The following is a 19095-nucleotide window of genomic DNA, read 5'->3' as shown; positions in this document are numbered from 1 at the left end:
GTAACTTGCCCAAGATCACAAAGCTAGTGGTGCCAAGCCAGAACCCCACCCAGAAGGTCTGACTCCGGATGTCACATTCAGCCACTATACGGTCTGATTGAAATAAAATTGTAACCAATCTCTTCACACGATAGAAAACCATACTTGCAGCCATCTCCCTGCTTCTCCATCCAGCAATTAATAAAGAGGGAATCACTTGAACCATATTTTCCTTTCTATGGCCAAAAGACACTCAAGAGGAAACCCTCGTTAATTTACACAGAAGCGGGGTGCCTGGGTGGCTCAGTGGGTTAAAGCCTCTGCTTTCGGCTCAGGTCATGATCCCAGGGTCCTGGGATCAAGCCCCGCATCAGGCTCTCTGCTCAGCCAGGGAGCCTGCTTCCTCCTCTCTCTCTGCCTGCCTCTCTGCCTATTTGTGATCTTTGTCTGTCAAATAAATAAAAATAAAATCTTTAAAAAAAAAAATTTACACAGAAGCAGGACAACATCTCCACCTCTACACAGGAGTCCTGGAAATCAGTGAAATGAGACTAAAATAATATGAAAATATTTATTCTAAACAAATACAATGAACTATGCCAACTGTTAAAAATTTAGTTGGATTTAACGTAGGAATTGAATAAACATGAACTAAATAATGATCTTAATTTCATTTTAGTTTTAAGATTTAGAATTCTGGCTTATGAACTTTTTTTTTTTTTTAATTAAGATTTCGTTATCTGAGAGAGAAAGAGAGTGCGCGGAGGGAGGGGCAGAGGGAGAAGGAGAGAGAAACCAAAGCGGATTCTGCGCTGGATGCAAGTCCAATGGGGGGCTCAATCTCATGACCCTCAGATCAGGGCCTGAGCTGAAACCAAGAGCTGGACACTTAACCGACGGCACCACCCAGACACCCGTGAACATTACTTTAGAGTGTTTTAATTGCAACTTCCAAATAAAAATTCTCTCACCTGCAATTCAAGGGGTATTTCACTGCTTTGAAGGAGAAACTGTATGTTAGCCACTCTTGTAGAAAACTCTGAAGATTTTTGTTCATAGGCTTGTAACTCTTCCTAGAACAAATAATGTTAATGGAAAATATATTTTTACTTTTTCTTTATTTTCTGGTACCCAGGATTACTATTATTATATACAGAAACTAAAAGAGCCTTTCAATATCCCTTGTTTTTTGAAGAATCACTTGTTTTTTGAAGAAGTCCTAGGAGTTACACACACACACACACACTCTTGGTGGAATCCAGCCCACAGGCTGGCGGTTTATACTCTTTAACTTCAAATTTTTAAATAACCTGTATGTCAAGGCATTTCTTTTTTTTCTTTTCTTTTTTTTTTTTTTTAAGATATATATATATTTATTTATTTGACAGAGATCACAAGTAGGCAGAGAGGCAGACAGAGAGAAGGGAGGGGAAGCAGGCTCCCCGCCGAGCAGAGAGCCCAATGTGGGGCTCAATCCCAGGACCCTGGGATCACAACCTGAGCCAAAGGCAGAGGCTTTAATCTCTGAGCCATCCAGGCGCCCCTGTCAAGGCATTTCTAAGGGACTTACGTATGTACACTTAGAAAATCATAATTTCCTTCATCATACACAATGGAAACTCATATATCTCTACACATTTTTGAAAACCTTTTCCAAATGTATGAAAATGGATATATGAATTTAAAAGCAGATAAAATAACAAAGATTCAAGAACAGATGAAGCACTAGAGCTGGCATACTGTAAAACCTTCATGCACACAGACATTTATTTTTCTATTACACTGAACCAGATATAATCGCTAATCTTTAACTGTTTTCTGACCTACAAAGATAGAGATTTCATGCGATCCAAGTGAATAATACATAAATAAGCAATTAGAAAGAATTCTTCCTAGGGTTAAAAGAGATAACTTAAATCTTTCCAAATGGTACAGAGATTAGTTTTAAAAATAGCCTTTTTTGAAGCTCTAATAAGATTTTAATACTTAACCTGATACTTTTTTTCTAATCTTTGGTAAGGAGAGACTGCTTAATTCAGATTATGAAGGTTGACCATAATCATGATGTAAGATCAGGAGTTAACAGTCTAAGGGCTGGCAGTCTGTTTTTATAAGTAAAGTTTCATTGGAACCCAGTTACTTCCACACATTTATGTATCATCTATGACTGAATGCTTTCATGCTACAATAGCAGCAATAAGCATTTGTGACAGTGAGCAAATGATCTATAAGCTTAAAATATTTACAATTTGACCTCTTAAGAAAATGTCTGCCAACCCCTGGGACCTATACTGACCACCTGGGAATAATAATGCATTTTGACGGGGCTTCTTCTAGGAGTTATTAAAATTTTGTATACCATGAATGCCTCTGATAGTCTGGTAAATCCTGTGGACCCTTTGCATGACTATTTTTTAATAACAAAATATAAGATAAATCATGTAGGAGGATAAGGGAACACAATTAAATTGAGTTACAGTTTTCAAAATATTAAAAATAATTTTTGCCATAGTAATATACATGTTTCTATATTAATACTTTAAATAATAAGATCTAGAAGTGATTCTACTGAATACCATAATTTCAAAGTACTGATAAAGGGTAACAGTTACAACCAGATGATTCAAAAGTATCTGTGATTTTCTTGACAACAAAGTCGTGTATAACATTCATCCTACTATGTTTGTTGACTATATTCATAATTGGAACCAATAATACAATTTGGTTAGACATTCATAAAAATAAAGATGCAACTTTTCCCGTATGAAGTCATTTTATCCAGGAACCACTTGCATGTCTGTCAACCCCAGGTTAATAATACCTGCTAACATCTTCCTAGATACACAAACAACAGAAAGGTCCCACTCAAGGGATAATGAAAGAAAACATTTCTTTGTGATTTCTCTACTCTGCTTCAAGAAAGCAAGCTCCATATTAAACATCAACTGTGTACAAGAGTATACATTTTACTTCTGTTGCAAATTACCTTCAGCTTTTCTCGTTCATCTTCAGCCAGTTGATGTAATTCCATTTTTCGAAGGACCTTTTCAGTCCACTCATCAATGACATTTTTTAAGTTAAAAAGCTTATCCCATAAAGCTAGAGCTCGGCCAAGATTTTCATAGTAGTCTTCTGTCTTCTCATTTATCTACCATAATTAAAAAATAGAAAGAATACATTTAGTGGTGAAAAGAATGAAGACCATTGTTTCAGATGCTCTATTTTAAAATAAAAATTGAATTTATCTTTGCTTATTAAATAATTTGCTTTATCTATCAACAAAAAAATATGCTTTAACAGATCACATAGTTCTTCCTTCCACACACACAAAAAACTTTGCTGCCACTTATAGAAAGAAATAGTCTAACGAATTAATAAGCCACAATAAATAAAAGGGCTTTTAAGAGCCCAGATGAAAATATAACATGGACAAAATGCTTAATCTGTAATTCATAAAAATATGTTACTCGACTAAAACTGTATTAAATAAATATATAATTGGACATGAATATCCTGAATGGTTAATATATTAACTAGTTTATTTTACATAAGTTGAGTATATGCCTTTATATCTCAAAGATGATAGACCCATTTGTTAGTAGACCCATTTCACTCAGGAGGTGAAATTAATTCTTAAGTCATAAATTTTATTCTATTTGAACATTTTATAATAAACACTTTCAAATATAATAATTAAATAAAAATACTAAAGGTATGACAGAAAAGACTGATTTGCTATAAAATAAAAATTTTAGTGAATTAAACTGTCACTCACATCAAGCCATCTATCCACAATAATATTAGCTTCTTTCTCAAAAGGAGGCTCTTCAAAAATTCTCATTTTATTTAGATGAAATTGTAGATTTCTGCAGATCTGGTTAATCTTGTCTACAACTTCTAAATGTTCACTGAATTCTTCTTTGACAATTTCAATCTGTAAAAAAGATAGGTGACATGTTTTTTATATATTTACACAGTAAAACCAATAACCAAAATTCTTTTACTGGCTATTTATAACAGAGTATTTCCTTTGCATATTTTACTTTTCTAAAGCAAGCTACTATTTTCCTACTTTCTCAATGAAAGTATTTAGAATCCTAACTATCTCATTTAACAATAATCTTACATCCATGGGCACCTGGCCCATGGCCTGAGCCAAAGACAGTTGCTTAACCAACCGAGCCACCCCAGAGCCCCTATTAGTTTTTAAAATACCTTTGTGAGTGCACCTTTACAGTTGAAAAAGGGGAACAAAGCAAAGGTCACCAAGTTTTACCTCTGCCATATACGTATTTCAAATGTTTCCAGAGACTACAATATGATAATGATTGAAACATGACTTTGTAGTCATATAGACCTGGGATTAACCAGGTTATGATTAATAATCATATGGCATAATGATTACACCATTTATTAGCCATATAATCCTGGGGAAATTACTTAAACTCTAGCTTCATTTTTTGCCTTTTTTTTTACAGAGGAAGTTGCTACTCTATTCAAATTCCAAGACATCAATTGGTCATTACTGGTAAGCAGGATCAGTCAGCCTGAAAAATTCAATACATGGAGATGGTTCTTCTTCTGCTGTTCTGTGTTGCTTCCTTATTGTTCAATAGGTAAGATCCTTGAGACTAGCATTATGAAGCTATCTTCAGATTAGGTGAAGAACCCAGGTCAGTGTATCCATATCTGAGCTACCCTGTGATAAAATTCCAAGATTTGGATTTAGATCTGGTCAAGAAAAAGGCCTTGTAAGCATTTAGGCTGGCCCACATGCCCCAACCACTTTTTTCCCAGGGAACTTGCTGGGGTATTGAGCACTCATGCAGATTATAATAAGGCAATACCATTGGTCTTATTTTTTGAGTATATATCTCCTTTGACAATCCCACAGCAAATCAGGAAAACTGACAGGGTAGGGTTGGGGAATTTCTGTGTTCTTTATTTATGACACCATTAAAAAAAAAAAAAAGGATTTTATTTATTTATTTATCTATCTATCTATCTATCTATTTATTTATTTAACAGAGAAAGAGAGAAGATCACAAGCAGGCAGAGAGGCAGGCAGAGAGAGAGAAGAGGAAGCAGGCTCCCCGCCGAGCAGAGAGCCTAGTGCGGTGCTCAATCCCAGGACCCTAAGATCATGACCTGAGCCAAAGGCAGAGGCTTAACCCACTGAGCAACTCAGGCGCCCCTTTATGACACCATCTTAATAACATTAAAACCCCTAAAGTTACCTCTGAAATTCTCTAAAGAACAAAAAGAGAGAAAGAAAGAAAGAAAGAAAAGAAGCCAAAAAACCCCACCTCTAAACCTTGCTTTTCCCACCAGTATAACAGGGTCAATACTAGTTACCTTGCAAGGTTATAGGGTTATGTGGGAATGAAATGATACAATAATGACCAAACCATCCATGGCAGAAACTATCATTATCACCATTACCATTTTTAGTAGCAGTAGTCCTAGTAATGTTACTTAAAACCTCAAGACCACATGATTGTCTTATTTACAAATAAAACCAATTTTTCTGGCTTCAGGATTTTCCAGCTTCTGGGATAAATCATGTATTGGAGTGGAGGGGGTATGGTTTGGCCCATGACAGAAATTAGTAAATTTTTAAAGTGCTGCCATATAATGTCTTTGGTATTAAGAATTTTCCATATTTAATATTATGTCCTTAGGCTAGATTCCTAGAAATAAAATATTTGATCAAACAGTAGAAAGCTTTTCAAGGATCTTGAATAATATTGTCAAAGTGTTTTCCAAAAGGGTAGTATCAATCTACTCTTAAACCAGCAACATAAAGAGTATATATCTCGCTGACTATCAAAAGGCAAACAAAGGTATTTTTGAGAGTTCTGGTTTCCTTTGGTTATTCACAAGGGTGTACTAGAAACTATGTATGTCTCTCTCTCGCTCTTTTTTTTTTTTTTTAAACAACTGTCAATTTATTCCCTATGTACAAATAATCTGTTTGGATCTCTGTGGTTTACTCGCTAATTTCTATGAGTTATCTGTATATTATTGCAAATTCACTTATGAAAATATTTTTACTCAACAGCCTTTTCTTTTTTTTTTTTTTTAAATATTTTATTTATTTATTTGACAGAGAGAGATCACAAGCAGGCAGAGAGGCAGGCAGAGAGAAAGAGGAGGAAGCAGGCTCCCTGCTGAGCAGAGAGCCCGATGCGGGACTCGATCCCAGGACCCTGAGATCATGACCCGAGCCGAAGGCAGCGGCTTAACCCACTGAGCCACCCAGGCGCCCTCAACAGCCTTTTCTTAAAGACTGAATTTATTTGAGATAGAGAGAGGGAGGGGGAGGAGAGGGAGGCAAGTCAGGGCAGAGGGAAAAAGAGAAGCAGGCTTCCTGTGGAGCAGGGAGCCCAATGCAGGGCTCAATCCCAAGACTCCAGGATCATGACTCAAGCAGAAGGCAGATGCTTAACCGACTAAACCACCTAGGCGCCCCTACAGTATTATTTAAAATAATATAAAATTAAATTGTATCATATTAACTTCTATTTATGAGGGCATGTTTAAGTGAACTATATTGTTACTACATATTGTACATACATGAAATTATATTATACACAGGAATAATTTATTAAAAGTTCTCATTCTTGTAAGGCTGATCATGTTGAATTTTCTGAGAACCAAAAGAACACTCAGCCCCTTATATCCACTCGGATAGGGACAGGATCCTTCTAGATCCGGAGATCACCAAACCCAGAAGCTACCACTGCTAGATGGAAGGAGATAGGCTGCTCCTGAGCAACTCTACCTCACTATCTGCTCCTGGTCTTGGTGGTCTTCTTCATTTAAATCTCATAGGAGGGGCCCCTGGGTGGCTCAGTCAGTTGAGCACCTGCCTTCAGCTCAGGTCATGATCCTAGGGTTGTGGGATTGAGCCCAGTATCAGGCTCCCTGCTCAGCCGGGAATCTGCTTCTCCCTCTCCCTCTGCTCTTCTCATCCGCTTGTGCTCGCTCTCCATCCCTCTCTCTCTCAAATAATAAAATCTTAAAAAAAAAAAAAAATAAATCTCATAGGAAATCAGTTAGACAGTCACATATTGTACAACTGGTGTCCAAACAGGGTTCTTTATGACCAATCATAAAGAACCCTGTTTGGACACCAGTTGTACAACTGAAACTGAGTCTGAGAAGTAGGTCTCGCTCCTACTCTAGATAGCTCTGACCGTGTATTGGTACCCTGAATGTCACTTCAGCTTCAGGGATAAGAGTTCTAGATAAAGACTCAATTTTAAGAGTCTGGTTGATTCTCTCTCAGCAATAAGTAGTTCAATGAAATAGCTTCCTAACAATCAGCTGTATCAGGTAGATTGTATTTTCCACATGCTTTTGACCCTTTAACAGCACTTTAGCACAGGACTCATAAAACCAGTAGGAAAAGCAACTTTCTAGAATACAGTAATATAGTGTAGTAGTAGTATTCTTCAACTATTCCATTCCTTGGCCACTTTGGTGGATAACCACCTAAATGCGTAGAAAATAATGACACCTAGTGTCCAAAAGTGTTACTCTTCTTGGAGTATGTTGTGATTGGTGAGGCTGTGAATATAGATGAAGCATCATGGATATAAATACATTTTTACAGAAAGTGAATAAATAAAAATGTAATTATTCCTTTGTCTGCTACCTTCATTCCCTGGAGGCTAAAATGAAGTCTCACGTTCCTTTTTGGTAGAAGGTCAGTGCAAAGACTGTCAAAACCATACAGAGGTAGTAGCAGGAGTGACCCCAGATGTCAACAGAACCACATCACCAGGATCAAAAACCAAACACAAGTAACCCAGCATCAACCTGGGGACTGAAATATTTCAAGCCCTAGTAATAAATTCAATAAAGTCTTAGATATCTGATAAAACAGGGTCACTGTTCTTTTAAGCCAAGTTTCAAAAATGACTCTATTTATAATATCCTCGTAATGGTCAAGGCCACTGTGCAGAGTTTCCTTTGGAATCTGGACTCACCTCAGCTATCCTTTTCTTTAGGTTCTCTTTTCCCATGTAGGAAGCCTGAAGGGAGATGACATTCTCTTCTTTTTGAATCAAAGCAGTCAAGACACTTTTAAAATTCTGATATTGTTTTAAGAGCTCCAAAACTCTTTCACATTGATCAAGGCTATGAAGGAAAAAAAAAAAAAAAGTAAAATGGGTAAATCTCGAAAAATAAGAAAACCATTCTCTCTCTTTGTAAGTACCCTATGATAATGACTAATACATGATGGAGGATTTTTCCTCTTGACATGGTCTAGCATATTGCTTTACCAACATAACCTAAGACAATGGCTCATACAGTTATCTGGCAAATGGGTGGTATAAACAAATCACAGGATTATAATTGTCACCAGATCAAAAGTTAAAAAAAAAAAAAATTACCAGGTGTAAGCTCTAGAAGGAAACACAGGATTCATAATCTTAAGAAATCAGCATCTCAATTTCATCATGAACCAAAAAAACATCTTGGAAAACAGTGCCTCCCTAGCACTATTCCTGGAGATTGTTTCAATACTAATTCAGCAAGTCACAGTTTAGGTCAATTTAACTTATTCTAGATTTAACCCTTTTTAGTATTTTTTTAATAGAAGAATTTTTTAAATAAGATTATTTATTTATTTATTTGACAGACAGAGATCACAAGTAGGCAGAGAGGCAGGCAGAGAGAGAGGGAAGCAGGCTCCCTGCTGAACAGAGAGCCCCATGCTGGGCTCAATTCCAGGACCCTGAGATCATGACCTGAGCTGAAGGCAGAGGCTTAACCCCCTGAGCCACCCAGGTGCCCCTAGATTTAGCCCTTTTTAAAAATTAAAGTAGTACAGATAACTTGAATACCTGATTTCCTTATATCTGGGCACTACTCAGTCATGTGAACTTAGATAAATTACTTTAACCTCTCTGGACCTCCATTTCTTTCCTCCATAAAATCTAAGGGCAGACTAGATCAAATACCACAGGCAAGTTTTATCTTGATTACTGTACACTCAGCTTCCAGAAGAACACAGGAGGAGCACCCGGACAGAGTTCTGGGTAAAAGGACCACAGACAGAGGTGAGCAGAGTTACAGGAAACTTCCAAGGAACTGAGGTACCAACCAGAGCAAAAACAGATAGACCACTCAGCCTCAGCATAAGGGGGGAAGTGCCCTGAGACAGAGAGGAGGGTGCCAGTAGGAAATGCCAGAACCCCCTGCTAGAAAGGGAGGTGGTTAAGACCATCTCTGTTAGTCCTCAAATCTCCTACTTGTGCGTCCCAATTCCTATCCCAACTGGGCCCCCTTGGCCTGGCTGGTCCAGGCTGTTAGAGATCAGCCGTCCTGACTACTTCCCCGTCCAGGCAGAGAGTAAGGGAAAGAAGGCATGGCTGGAGAATACTGAGCAGAACTGCCAACTAGGACTGGTAGGTAATGGCTATCGCAGAGTTAAGAACACTTTTGAGCCTGCCCAGGCTTGAAGATGCCACACAGCCAGCTTTAAAGATGGAGGAAGGGGACACACATCAAAGAAAGTGGTAGGAGGCCTCGGAAAGGAAAAGGATTCTGTCCTAGAGCCTCGGAGAAAGGAAGGCAGCTTGATGTCAGAATTTCCAACCTCCAGACCAGAAGATAAATTTGTATTGTTTGGTGAGGCTGTGCAGTGTGTAAACCTGGCGATTCACACACCTGTACCCCTGGAGCGAATAATACATTATACGTTAATAAAAAATTAAAATTTTTTTTTAAATTTTTTTTTTTTTTTTTTTTTTTTTTTTTTTGCCACTAAACTTCCATTAAACAGAACAGCAACAGAAAACTAACATGGGTGGGGTAACAATAAACACACTGTGTAGTTGCTGTCCCTCTTAGATAACCTCTTAAATTCACTGGGCTATAATCTAGGATGCCAGATCTTACCCAGACATTGACCCCATCAGCTTCCAGTATGAAACTCTCACGTTTGCTCCTCCTTTACATCCATGCAAATGTGCTTTCAATGTATTTCAAAAAGTTAACTGTGTTACACACAACTTCTCAGATTTGGGAGGGACTTTCCCCCTTACCATTCAGTGACCGAAGCTTTTGTACTCTCCCACAAAAGTGCTGTATTTTGGAACTGTTCATTCAGTGATTTTTCTCTACCATCTTTGAATTGTGGGAGAGAATTAACCATCTCTTGCAACCATTTCTTCTCTTCTTCATAGTCATCTAGATCCTTATCCAGTCTCGTTAGTGATTTTTTCCTTGATTACGAAAGAGAAAAGTTTGATAGCCAGTTATTAGCCAATCTGATTCAACACAAGTATGGGTAATTTGGGGGAGCACGCTAACTTTAATTTGCCCTCAATTTATTATATCAAAATTACACAGTCCTATTATAGAGTTCACGAGGTTCTATGCATCTCCAGAATACTAATTTGGTATTTAAGACATAATAAATATACAGAACCTCAAGCAGTAACATTTTTCTGTGGTGAACGTGCTTGAAAAGGACGTGTAAGTATGTGAGAGAAGAGAGAAAGAGTATGTGTGTGAATGGGAAAGAGCATGGCATGGAGAGAAGCCCTGCAAGCTTCTAAGGAAGAGTGGAGGAGGCCAAGGAGAAAGGAACAAGCAAGGAAACCTCGCATATCTACCTTCTATACCAAAACTTCTTCCCCATGAAAAAAAAGAGTCATTTGACCTAAGAGCTTTAACCTGCAAACTGATCCTGGAGGGATTAACTCCATTCACCCAGGTCTGAATTGCTCTTACCAGATACTCACTGTCTCTACCTCCTCTTTTCCAGTTCTTTCTGGAATCTACTCCCATAAGACTCTCACTCCCCACCGCCCCACCAAGATGGCTCGTCAAGATCTCCAGTAGCTTCCTTGATGCTAAACCCATGGTCCATTCTCAGTCTTTGTCCCCTTCACTGGTCAATGGCATTGACACAGCTGACCACTTCTCCTTGTTGAAAGGCCTCCTCACTTGACCCCAGGACTCTTGATTTTCCTCCTCCCATACCCGCCACCCCTTCTTAGTACCTGTGCCTGGTTCCTCTTCATCTCCTGAATCTCCTAACATGGAGTACTTGGAGCATGCAGCTCGGCCCTCTTCTCCGGCCTGTCTGAACTCACTCTACTGGCAAGGTCATGCATCTCAGGACTTTATATAGCAATCTAGATGCTGAGGACTCTCCAATGCATACCTCTACTCACCCCTCTCTCCTGACTCCATCTACTGTTATGAGTCTTATTGGTACCCGACTTGAATGTCAAGTATTTCGAACCTATCCTAAAACTGACCACAGTTGATCTTTCATTCAATATCTGACAAAATTCACTCTTTCTCATTTCAGTTGGTGGTAACTCTGTTCTTCAAGTTGCTCAGGTCAAAGCCTAGAATCATTTTTTTTTTAAGCTTTTATTTATTTATTTGAGAGAGAGGAAAGAGAGTGAGAGAGAGCATGAGAAGGGAGAAGGTCAGAGGGAGAAGCACACTCCCCGTGGGGCTGGGAGCCCAATGCGGGAATCGATCCCAGGACTCCAGGATCATGACCTGAGTTGAAGGCAGTCGCTCAACCAACTGAGCCACCCAGGCGCCCAAAGCCTAGAATCATTCTTGACTCCAGTCTTTCTTTTATAACCTAGGTACAGCGTGTCAACAAATCACATGAACTCTATCTTCAAAATATACTCAGAATCTTAGCATTTTCTGCCACCACACCTCTGGTCCACGCCACCATCATCCCTTACCTGGCTTACTACCACAGATGGACCTAGACTTCCTGTATCTTCCCCTGACTCCTACACTCTGTTCTCAACACGTCAGCCAGAGAAAGTCTGTTAACATTAAAAACTAAATCGCTTCCATCTGCTCAGAACCCTCCAGTGACTTCCCATGTTACTCAAAGATAAAGCCAGAGTTATCACATGGCCCAGAGGTCCCTACCTGAGCTAAGCCCCATCCACCACTCCCTTTCTGATCCCCTTTCATACCTCTTCCCCAAACCTCACCTCCTTGCTTCTCCTCAGACATGCGGCACATCCCCACAGCCGACCTTTGTACCTTCCACTCCCTCAGCCTGGAAGGTTCTTCCTCCTGGTAGTCACCTGGCTAGCTCTCTCATCCATCTGACTCACAAAGATTTACTTTCTCAGTAAAACTCTCCTTGATGACCCTTTTGGAATTCCAACCCCCTCCTCCTTCCTTGCTTAATTTTTCTTCATAGCTTTTATCAACATCAAACACTGAGTATCTTACTCCTCTCACTAGGTAAGAAGCTCTATCGGGGACAAGAGTTTTTGTCCATTTTGTTAACTGCTATATCCCCACGACCTAAAGTAGTACCGGACACATAACACATACTTGTTTTATTAATAACTAAACTAAAAATTACAACAACTTATGGTTTATCAATGTATAATTTTTCATGTGCAAATTAACATGGATTTATTCATTACTTAGTGTTTATAAATATATAATAAAAATGTATTAACGATGAGTGACTAAATGAGTAGTTAGTTCAACACCTTACTAAGAACTGGGCACTGTAGGAATGAAAGTCTCTCTGTGACTGGGAGCACAGGGCAGTTTCAGAGCGAAGAGCTTGGTCAGCTACGGAGCCTCAAGACAGCATGGAGCCTGAGGGATTCAGTGGGCAGAGGAGACAGAATGTGGGAATGATTTAGACAGGGAAGGGGAGTTCCCAAAAGTAACTTGCTAACATTGTCACTTGCAGGACCTGGAGGCTGGCTCTGAACATCTGCATTAAAATAACAGCACTCGTCCAGAAGACTGCCCACCTCAGTTTACTGAAGCTCTGCTCATTCTCCAGAACTAGCACTAACCTTCACTGACCTCTCAAAGTCAATCCTATGACTTCCCACCACTCAGTGCCCTTCCCAATCCTGCTGGCAGGAGAGGGGAAAACCAAAAAATTCAGGAAGAAGCAAGGACAGGGCGTGGCATGCCTATCTCCCACCACATCTTTCTTTATTACCCACCACGTGGATCTTCCTCCATCACGAGAACCCCGTAACCACAGAGCACTAAAAGGGACTTTTAGCAAAGCGCTCAAGTACTTTACACACATCTTATTTCACTCTCCCTTTGTCCATGAAATACACACTTTAATGGGAAAAAAATTACAGAATATCTTGTAAAGACACACTATCAACAAAAATGAAGCTTGCTAGAAAAGTCTACAGAAAAGAACGCTGAACAGGGAGTAGAGCAGGATGGAACAGAAGTAGAAAGGCACGGGAAGTAGTTCTCTCACCTAACAGATACTGAAAACACAGAAAAGTACTGTCCTGCGTCTGGACATGAATGAAAACGAGACTCACCGTTGCTTCACAGCCGGAACACTGGGATCCTTGAGACTGATTTTACCGATCTGATTATACACATCTTGAATGTTTTTCAGGAGTTCATTATTTTTGAAAATACAAGTCTCTAGTAATTTGTTTTCTTCAGTGAGCTCTCCGTGCACGCCATCGTCACAGGTCTCAGATAACTTTCGGGACAGAGTGACGAGAAGTTTGTCACAGGTGTCATCCCCCCGTTCGGCGTCTTTAAAGCTTATGCCGAGCGTTTTCAAACGTTTATCCAAGTGTCTGGCCTGGTCCTTCATCAGGCTGATTTCTTTTTCTTTATTTTCTGCCCTCACCGTGTTTTCTCGCACTACCTGTGTATCTGTAACAGGCTCGAAAGAGAGCTCAGCTGCTCTCAGAGAAGCCAGAAACTCCTCCAGAGCTGTGAGTGCGTCTTTACTCCTCTGGACCTGGTGGTTCACTTCTTCGAGTTGTGTTCTGTGTTTCTGCAGAATCTCCCGAGTCGCACGGAGATCAAGCGGGTGTAATTCCTTTAATGCAAAGTCGCCCGACTGTTCCAGGTTGTTATATATTTCAATCTGTCCAGCTATGGAATCTTGGATATTCTAAAATAAAGGAAGGAATGCTGAAAAGGCTGAGGCAGAAGAAAAGGCAGACTGCATACCAGAAATGAACCTAAACTTACAATGTCTAGGTGGCATCTAGAAAATGGCTTCTGGGTTTTTCTAAGGCTGACAGTTTCAACAGAAGGAAATATTTTAATTACAAAGGATCAGATGGTCCAGCTGTTCCATTATCTGTTAACCTTCCTGATGTCTCAATCCCCCCAAAGAAAACAAGTATATAACTCTACTGCTTCAGTGAAAATAGAGATTAAGCTGTTGAGACATCTGTTTATAATCTGAAAAATAAAACTTTAATTTTTTTCATTTGAAATGAGACTTGGGGTTTGGAGAGTAGGGTAACAGGGTGATGGGCATTAAGGAGGGCGCTTGATGTAATCAGCACTGGGTGTTGTATGCAACTGATGAATTACTAAATTCTACCCTTGAAACCAATAATATAGTGTATGTTAACTACACTGAATTTAAATTAAAAATTTTTTAAATTAAAAAAATTTTTTTAAATGAGACTTGGAATAAGTAAGCCTTAGAATATGCATGTGAGTCTAGGACAATATTTAGGATTTCAGCCATTGGAAAAGACATTCACAAGCAAACCTTCATTTTGAATTCAAAGAAAATATCTAATTATTTACTCCACCGTACCTACTTTCAAATTTGCAAGGAACTGCGAGTTGAGAAACAAATAAGTCTAAATTATTGAAGGCTCTTCTGCCATTGCTTATAGTCTAACTGTATACCATTGATGTATAATTAAAAATCTCTGAAGAACTGAATTATTCTATGAGTACACTGGGAGAACTTCTAATTACCCTCAGGTTTTGATAAATGCCATCAGCATCAATGAGATGAAATTCTTGAATGACTATTTCACGGAGGAGCAGGTCGAAGCCACAGAGCAGAAGTGATTCCTTCTCCACAGGTAACACAATCTTCAGTGCGGTCTCCAAAGATTCCATTCTGGGTGAAAAATAAACCAGACATAACGGAAAAAGACAATATAAAGATATTCTATAAAATATATTAATGCCATGATTTAACTAAAACATACAATGATATGTACAGATCATCACATTAAAACCCCAAACCAGCAAAATTAAAAACAAAAAACCTTTCAAAAACTAAACCCAGCAATCCCAAATCCCAAAGACCAAGTGGTTTGTTATATCCAATATTCTTTTTTTTTTTTTTATATCCAATATTCTTAATAGCATAATATATAATATATACTAAGTGGAAATTTATTGTAAAATATTCCAAGCTTTACCCCTACCTTTTTTTGAATTCTTTTTTTTTTTTTTTTTAAGATTTATTTATTTATTTTAGAAAGAAAGAGAGAAAGCAAGTAGGGGGAGGGACAGAGGGAGAGAATCCTTCAAGCAGACTCCCCACTGAGTGTGGAGCTCAACAAGGGGCTTGATCCCACGACCCATGAGATCATGACCTGAGCCAAAACCAAGAGTCAGGCACTCAACCAACCGAGCCACCAGACACCCCTCTGTATCTTTTGAAATACAAAATATTGAATGCGATTTAAGTTTGCCTTTGATGACAAAGAAATGTCATTATAAATCATTTTATTAGTGAAAGTACAATAGAATTCAAAGAAATAGGCTCTATTAATAAATCGAAATGTGTGACCTTGGACAAATAACATACAGCCTCTGAGCCCCTGTTTCCTCCTATGTAAAATGGGGATGTGTCCTGGGGAAGCGCATCCTATGTATAGGGGATAGTAACAGCACTCTCACTTTAGAAATGGGAAAACCAAGGCCCAGAGAAGTGACATGGCCAAATTCATGCCCAAGGGCAGATGGGGGGGATGAAGTAGTGGAGTAAGGGGTGGCGCCAGGTAGGGCATGGCCTTTGGAACTCAACAGAGTTTAAATTCCACCTAAGTCTCTGGCTGGTGGGGTGGCTCGGTGATATTGTTTAAATTCCCTAATGGCAATCATAGTATCCTCTCTCACTGTGGTTTTAAGAACTAAATATAATAGCATACTTAGTATAGTATTAGCCTAGCTTAAAATAGCATTAAAAATTCAGTAAATTCAAAAAAAAAAAATTCAGTAAATTCAGTAAACTCATGGTTAACAGATCTCAGAATTATACCTGGTATTAAGAGTCATCTGAAACTCTCTTTCCTTTTCCTTTAATCTGTCTCTCGTGTTCCTTATTAAACGCTTCTTTATGTCACTGTCAAGCTCTTCTAACTTCAATGAGGTGAATTCAAACTCTTTCCAGCAAGAATCCGTTTCATCTCTTAAGACCTAGGTGAACCACATGAAGTAAGCTATCAACTAGTGGGTTAATAGGCACACTTATTCTGTTCTTACAAAATGAGGACATTTGCCAACCATTAACACAGAGTTTCACATGAAAATACATTAGAAGTATTTTTATATCTCATTTAATTAATAAAATTAATTAAATTTAAAAATATTTTCCGACCATCTACAAGTGAAGTATCCTTCAGGGAACAATGATCTTAACTGTCTTCTTAGAAGTCCCATTCAGTGAAGTCAAGGGAGTCAACAACAAAGGAAAAAACTCCCTTCCCATAAGCAGGTGCACAGAATACAATTCAGAAAGATACATGCAATGTAAGAACAGATATCCTACTTCCTCTAGATAATAAATCTTTGTTTCTCCCCAAACTGAAAACAAAACTAGAGAGAACCAAAACTGTTTCTATCACATAAGAAGTGAATGAAATTAAATTATGATTTATAATTAAACACCTAAAAATTCAATACTATTCTAGCTCCTTATCTTGTTATTTTTTTTGTGTGTGTTTTTTTTAAAGGTGCTGCTACAGAATTTACTGAGTGCTGATCATTATAATTTGTTCTTCACCTTCCCCATGGATTATTGCAGCTTTTATAACCAACTCATTATTCAGTTACTGGAGTAAGGTCTCAAGACAGTTTCTTAATTGTGATGAAAACGTGCTAAATTCATCACTTGAACGACAGAGATTTTAACATATTTTTTTTTTTTTTTTAAAGATTTTATTTATTTATTTGACAGAGAGAGATCACAAGTAGGCAGAGAGGCAGGCAGAGAGAGAGAGGAGGAAACAGGCTCCCTGCCGAGCAGAGAGCCCGATGTGGGACTCGATCCCAGGACCCTGAGATCATGACCTGAGCCGAAGGCAGCGGCTTAACCCACTGAGCCACCCAGGCGCCCCGAGATTTTAACATATTAATTCTGCTTCCTCAGATGGAAAATAGAGAGGAGCCAGATGGTAGAGTGTGACTCAGGAACTGCCATCATAAAGGGAAGATCACTAAAGGGCACTATAGGCTCTCTTGTGGCCCTTTCCTCCACCTGCTGGGTTTTCTGTAAGGGATCGTTCTAATGCACTTCCAAGCATACAACGGTATTGTTCTGCACTGCACAGATTGTTTTCAAAATAAGGGAGATCTTTATTTGTACGGCTTACGATTGGTTCGCTTAACACTAGACAGTTTTCTCTGAAGTGCCAGAGCCAAATGGCTCTCCAGAAGATTATCCATCACTCAGAGCAAAATATCCCTCCATTGCCTGCCCCTTCCTAACTGCCCCAACATCAGATAGATAAGTGACAATTTGGTAAAAATGATGATGACTGAAATAAATATTCGGAGCCACTGGTTTCTCATGTATTGTTAATTTGAGAGCAACACAGTTGGACTACTGGTTGAAATTGCCTCGAAACACATTGTTTTGAGCAATTCTTCTGAAGCCCTCATTCCCATCCTAAACATAATCCAAAACTCTCCAAGCCACAGTATCTTGACTACCAAATTAGAGCATGAGCAATAAATTAGGACCCCAAAACCAAGTCTTTCCTGGGCTTGGTAGCTGAATGCAAATCACTCTCTGAAATAGAATAATGTTAGAAATGCAATCCAACAGAGAGAATTCTTTGGAAACATCTAGCACATGTAACCTCAACAAAAACAGTGAATTCTATACAGATGGTGGTATTATTATCTTACTGATCTTTTTGGTAATTACCCGTAGATCTGTCAGTTTATCCTGCAGACAAGCACTACTCCTTTCCTTGTCACTGGAGAAATCAGAAATAATTCTGAATTTGTTATTTTCCAGGTATAACTCAAGATTTTCTCTGTGGATATCATACCTGGGAAAAAATTAAATGCAATAGTACTTAATTTTAATAAGACAAAACATTTTTTTATTTATAATTTTTTTAACTTATAATTTCTTAATTTATAATTTTTAATTATATATGAAGAAATATCCGGGAATTTGTGCTTAAGTTACCAGACCATGTGCAAAAAAATTATGACTTATGGATTATAGGCATGTATTAAAGTATAACATGTTTGCATTTATGAAATATTTTTGGTGGATTTTCCAGTTATGTAAGGGGTTACCTCTCTTGTAAACAACTGAGGGCTGCATTGTGATCCTTTTCAGACTTCTCCATAGAGCTTTCCTTCTGTTGAGGCTTTAACTTGGATTTCAGGCTAAAATTCTTCATCGATCCCATTGTCCAAGTAAATATGCAAAATAGCAAACATAATATCTTCAGTATACTTAACTGGGATATACATAGACAAATGGAATATACAACTGGAATATACATACACACGCATAAGATATTTCGATATACTTAACTAAATTGGAAAAGATAAACACTTTATAACACAAAGGTATGTCACTAATTCTTTATACCCCAAACCAGGAGATAATACAACTTATTTGAAGCTTCTCAGCTCCAAGAAAGGTCTTCCTCTAGGACAGAGATTTATGACACTGAGTTTTACCTTCTAATTGGTTATGTCAACACAGAAAAGGTGTTCTCCCAACCACAAAATACTGTATCCGCCTGTGACCTCATAGCCACAGCCAAAAGCAGATCTCTGAATTCAAATACACCTTGTCCTTCCCTCAACTTCGGACTGGCAGTCTGGGCTGAGACATATAGTCCATGCCCACTTACCGAAAATTCAAGAATTCAGAAAAATTCAATTCCTGAGAAAAGTAGAGGACATCCTACTGAGAAAAAGACAAATGATAAATGAACTAGTTCAGCTCAGTGAAGCTGAGGCATCTGTACAGATTAAATTCCACCTCTGGTATCCTCAACAGGAATGTCCACAGACCACATGTATTCATAATGGCAGCAAATGGTCTCTTTCTGAAAGACCTGTTTGTAACCTCAGAGG

The 19095-nt window shown here is 38.5% G+C and overlaps 1 protein-coding gene across 12 annotated transcripts in view; it reads right to left on the bottom strand.

Annotated features, from left to right (window-relative positions):
- SYNE2 (spectrin repeat containing nuclear envelope protein 2) overlaps window positions 1-19095 on the bottom strand; it is a 328121-nt gene that overhangs the window by 177612 nt on the left and 131414 nt on the right. For all 12 annotated transcript variants that reach the window (XM_059182293.1, XM_059182290.1, XM_059182281.1 and 9 more), the window contains exons 26-35: window positions 18301-18401; window positions 17918-18044; window positions 16028-16185; window positions 14728-14875; window positions 13305-13897; window positions 10038-10217; window positions 7974-8124; window positions 3755-3913; window positions 2966-3127; window positions 951-1052 (exon numbers count right to left, since the gene is read on the bottom strand). In XM_059182293.1, coding sequence (XP_059038276.1) covers window positions 951-1052; window positions 2966-3127; window positions 3755-3913; window positions 7974-8124; window positions 10038-10217; window positions 13305-13897; window positions 14728-14875; window positions 16028-16185; window positions 17918-18044; window positions 18301-18401 — 1881 coding nt within the window. The remainder of the gene's footprint in view (window positions 1-950; window positions 1053-2965; window positions 3128-3754; window positions 3914-7973; window positions 8125-10037; window positions 10218-13304; window positions 13898-14727; window positions 14876-16027; window positions 16186-17917; window positions 18045-18300; window positions 18402-19095) is intronic.

This window comes from Mustela lutreola, chromosome 7 (genome assembly GCF_030435805.1).
Source record: "Mustela lutreola isolate mMusLut2 chromosome 7, mMusLut2.pri, whole genome shotgun sequence".
Taxonomy (NCBI): domain Eukaryota; kingdom Metazoa; phylum Chordata; class Mammalia; order Carnivora; family Mustelidae; genus Mustela; species Mustela lutreola.
This window is presented reverse-complemented; position numbering and strand designations above follow the sequence as displayed.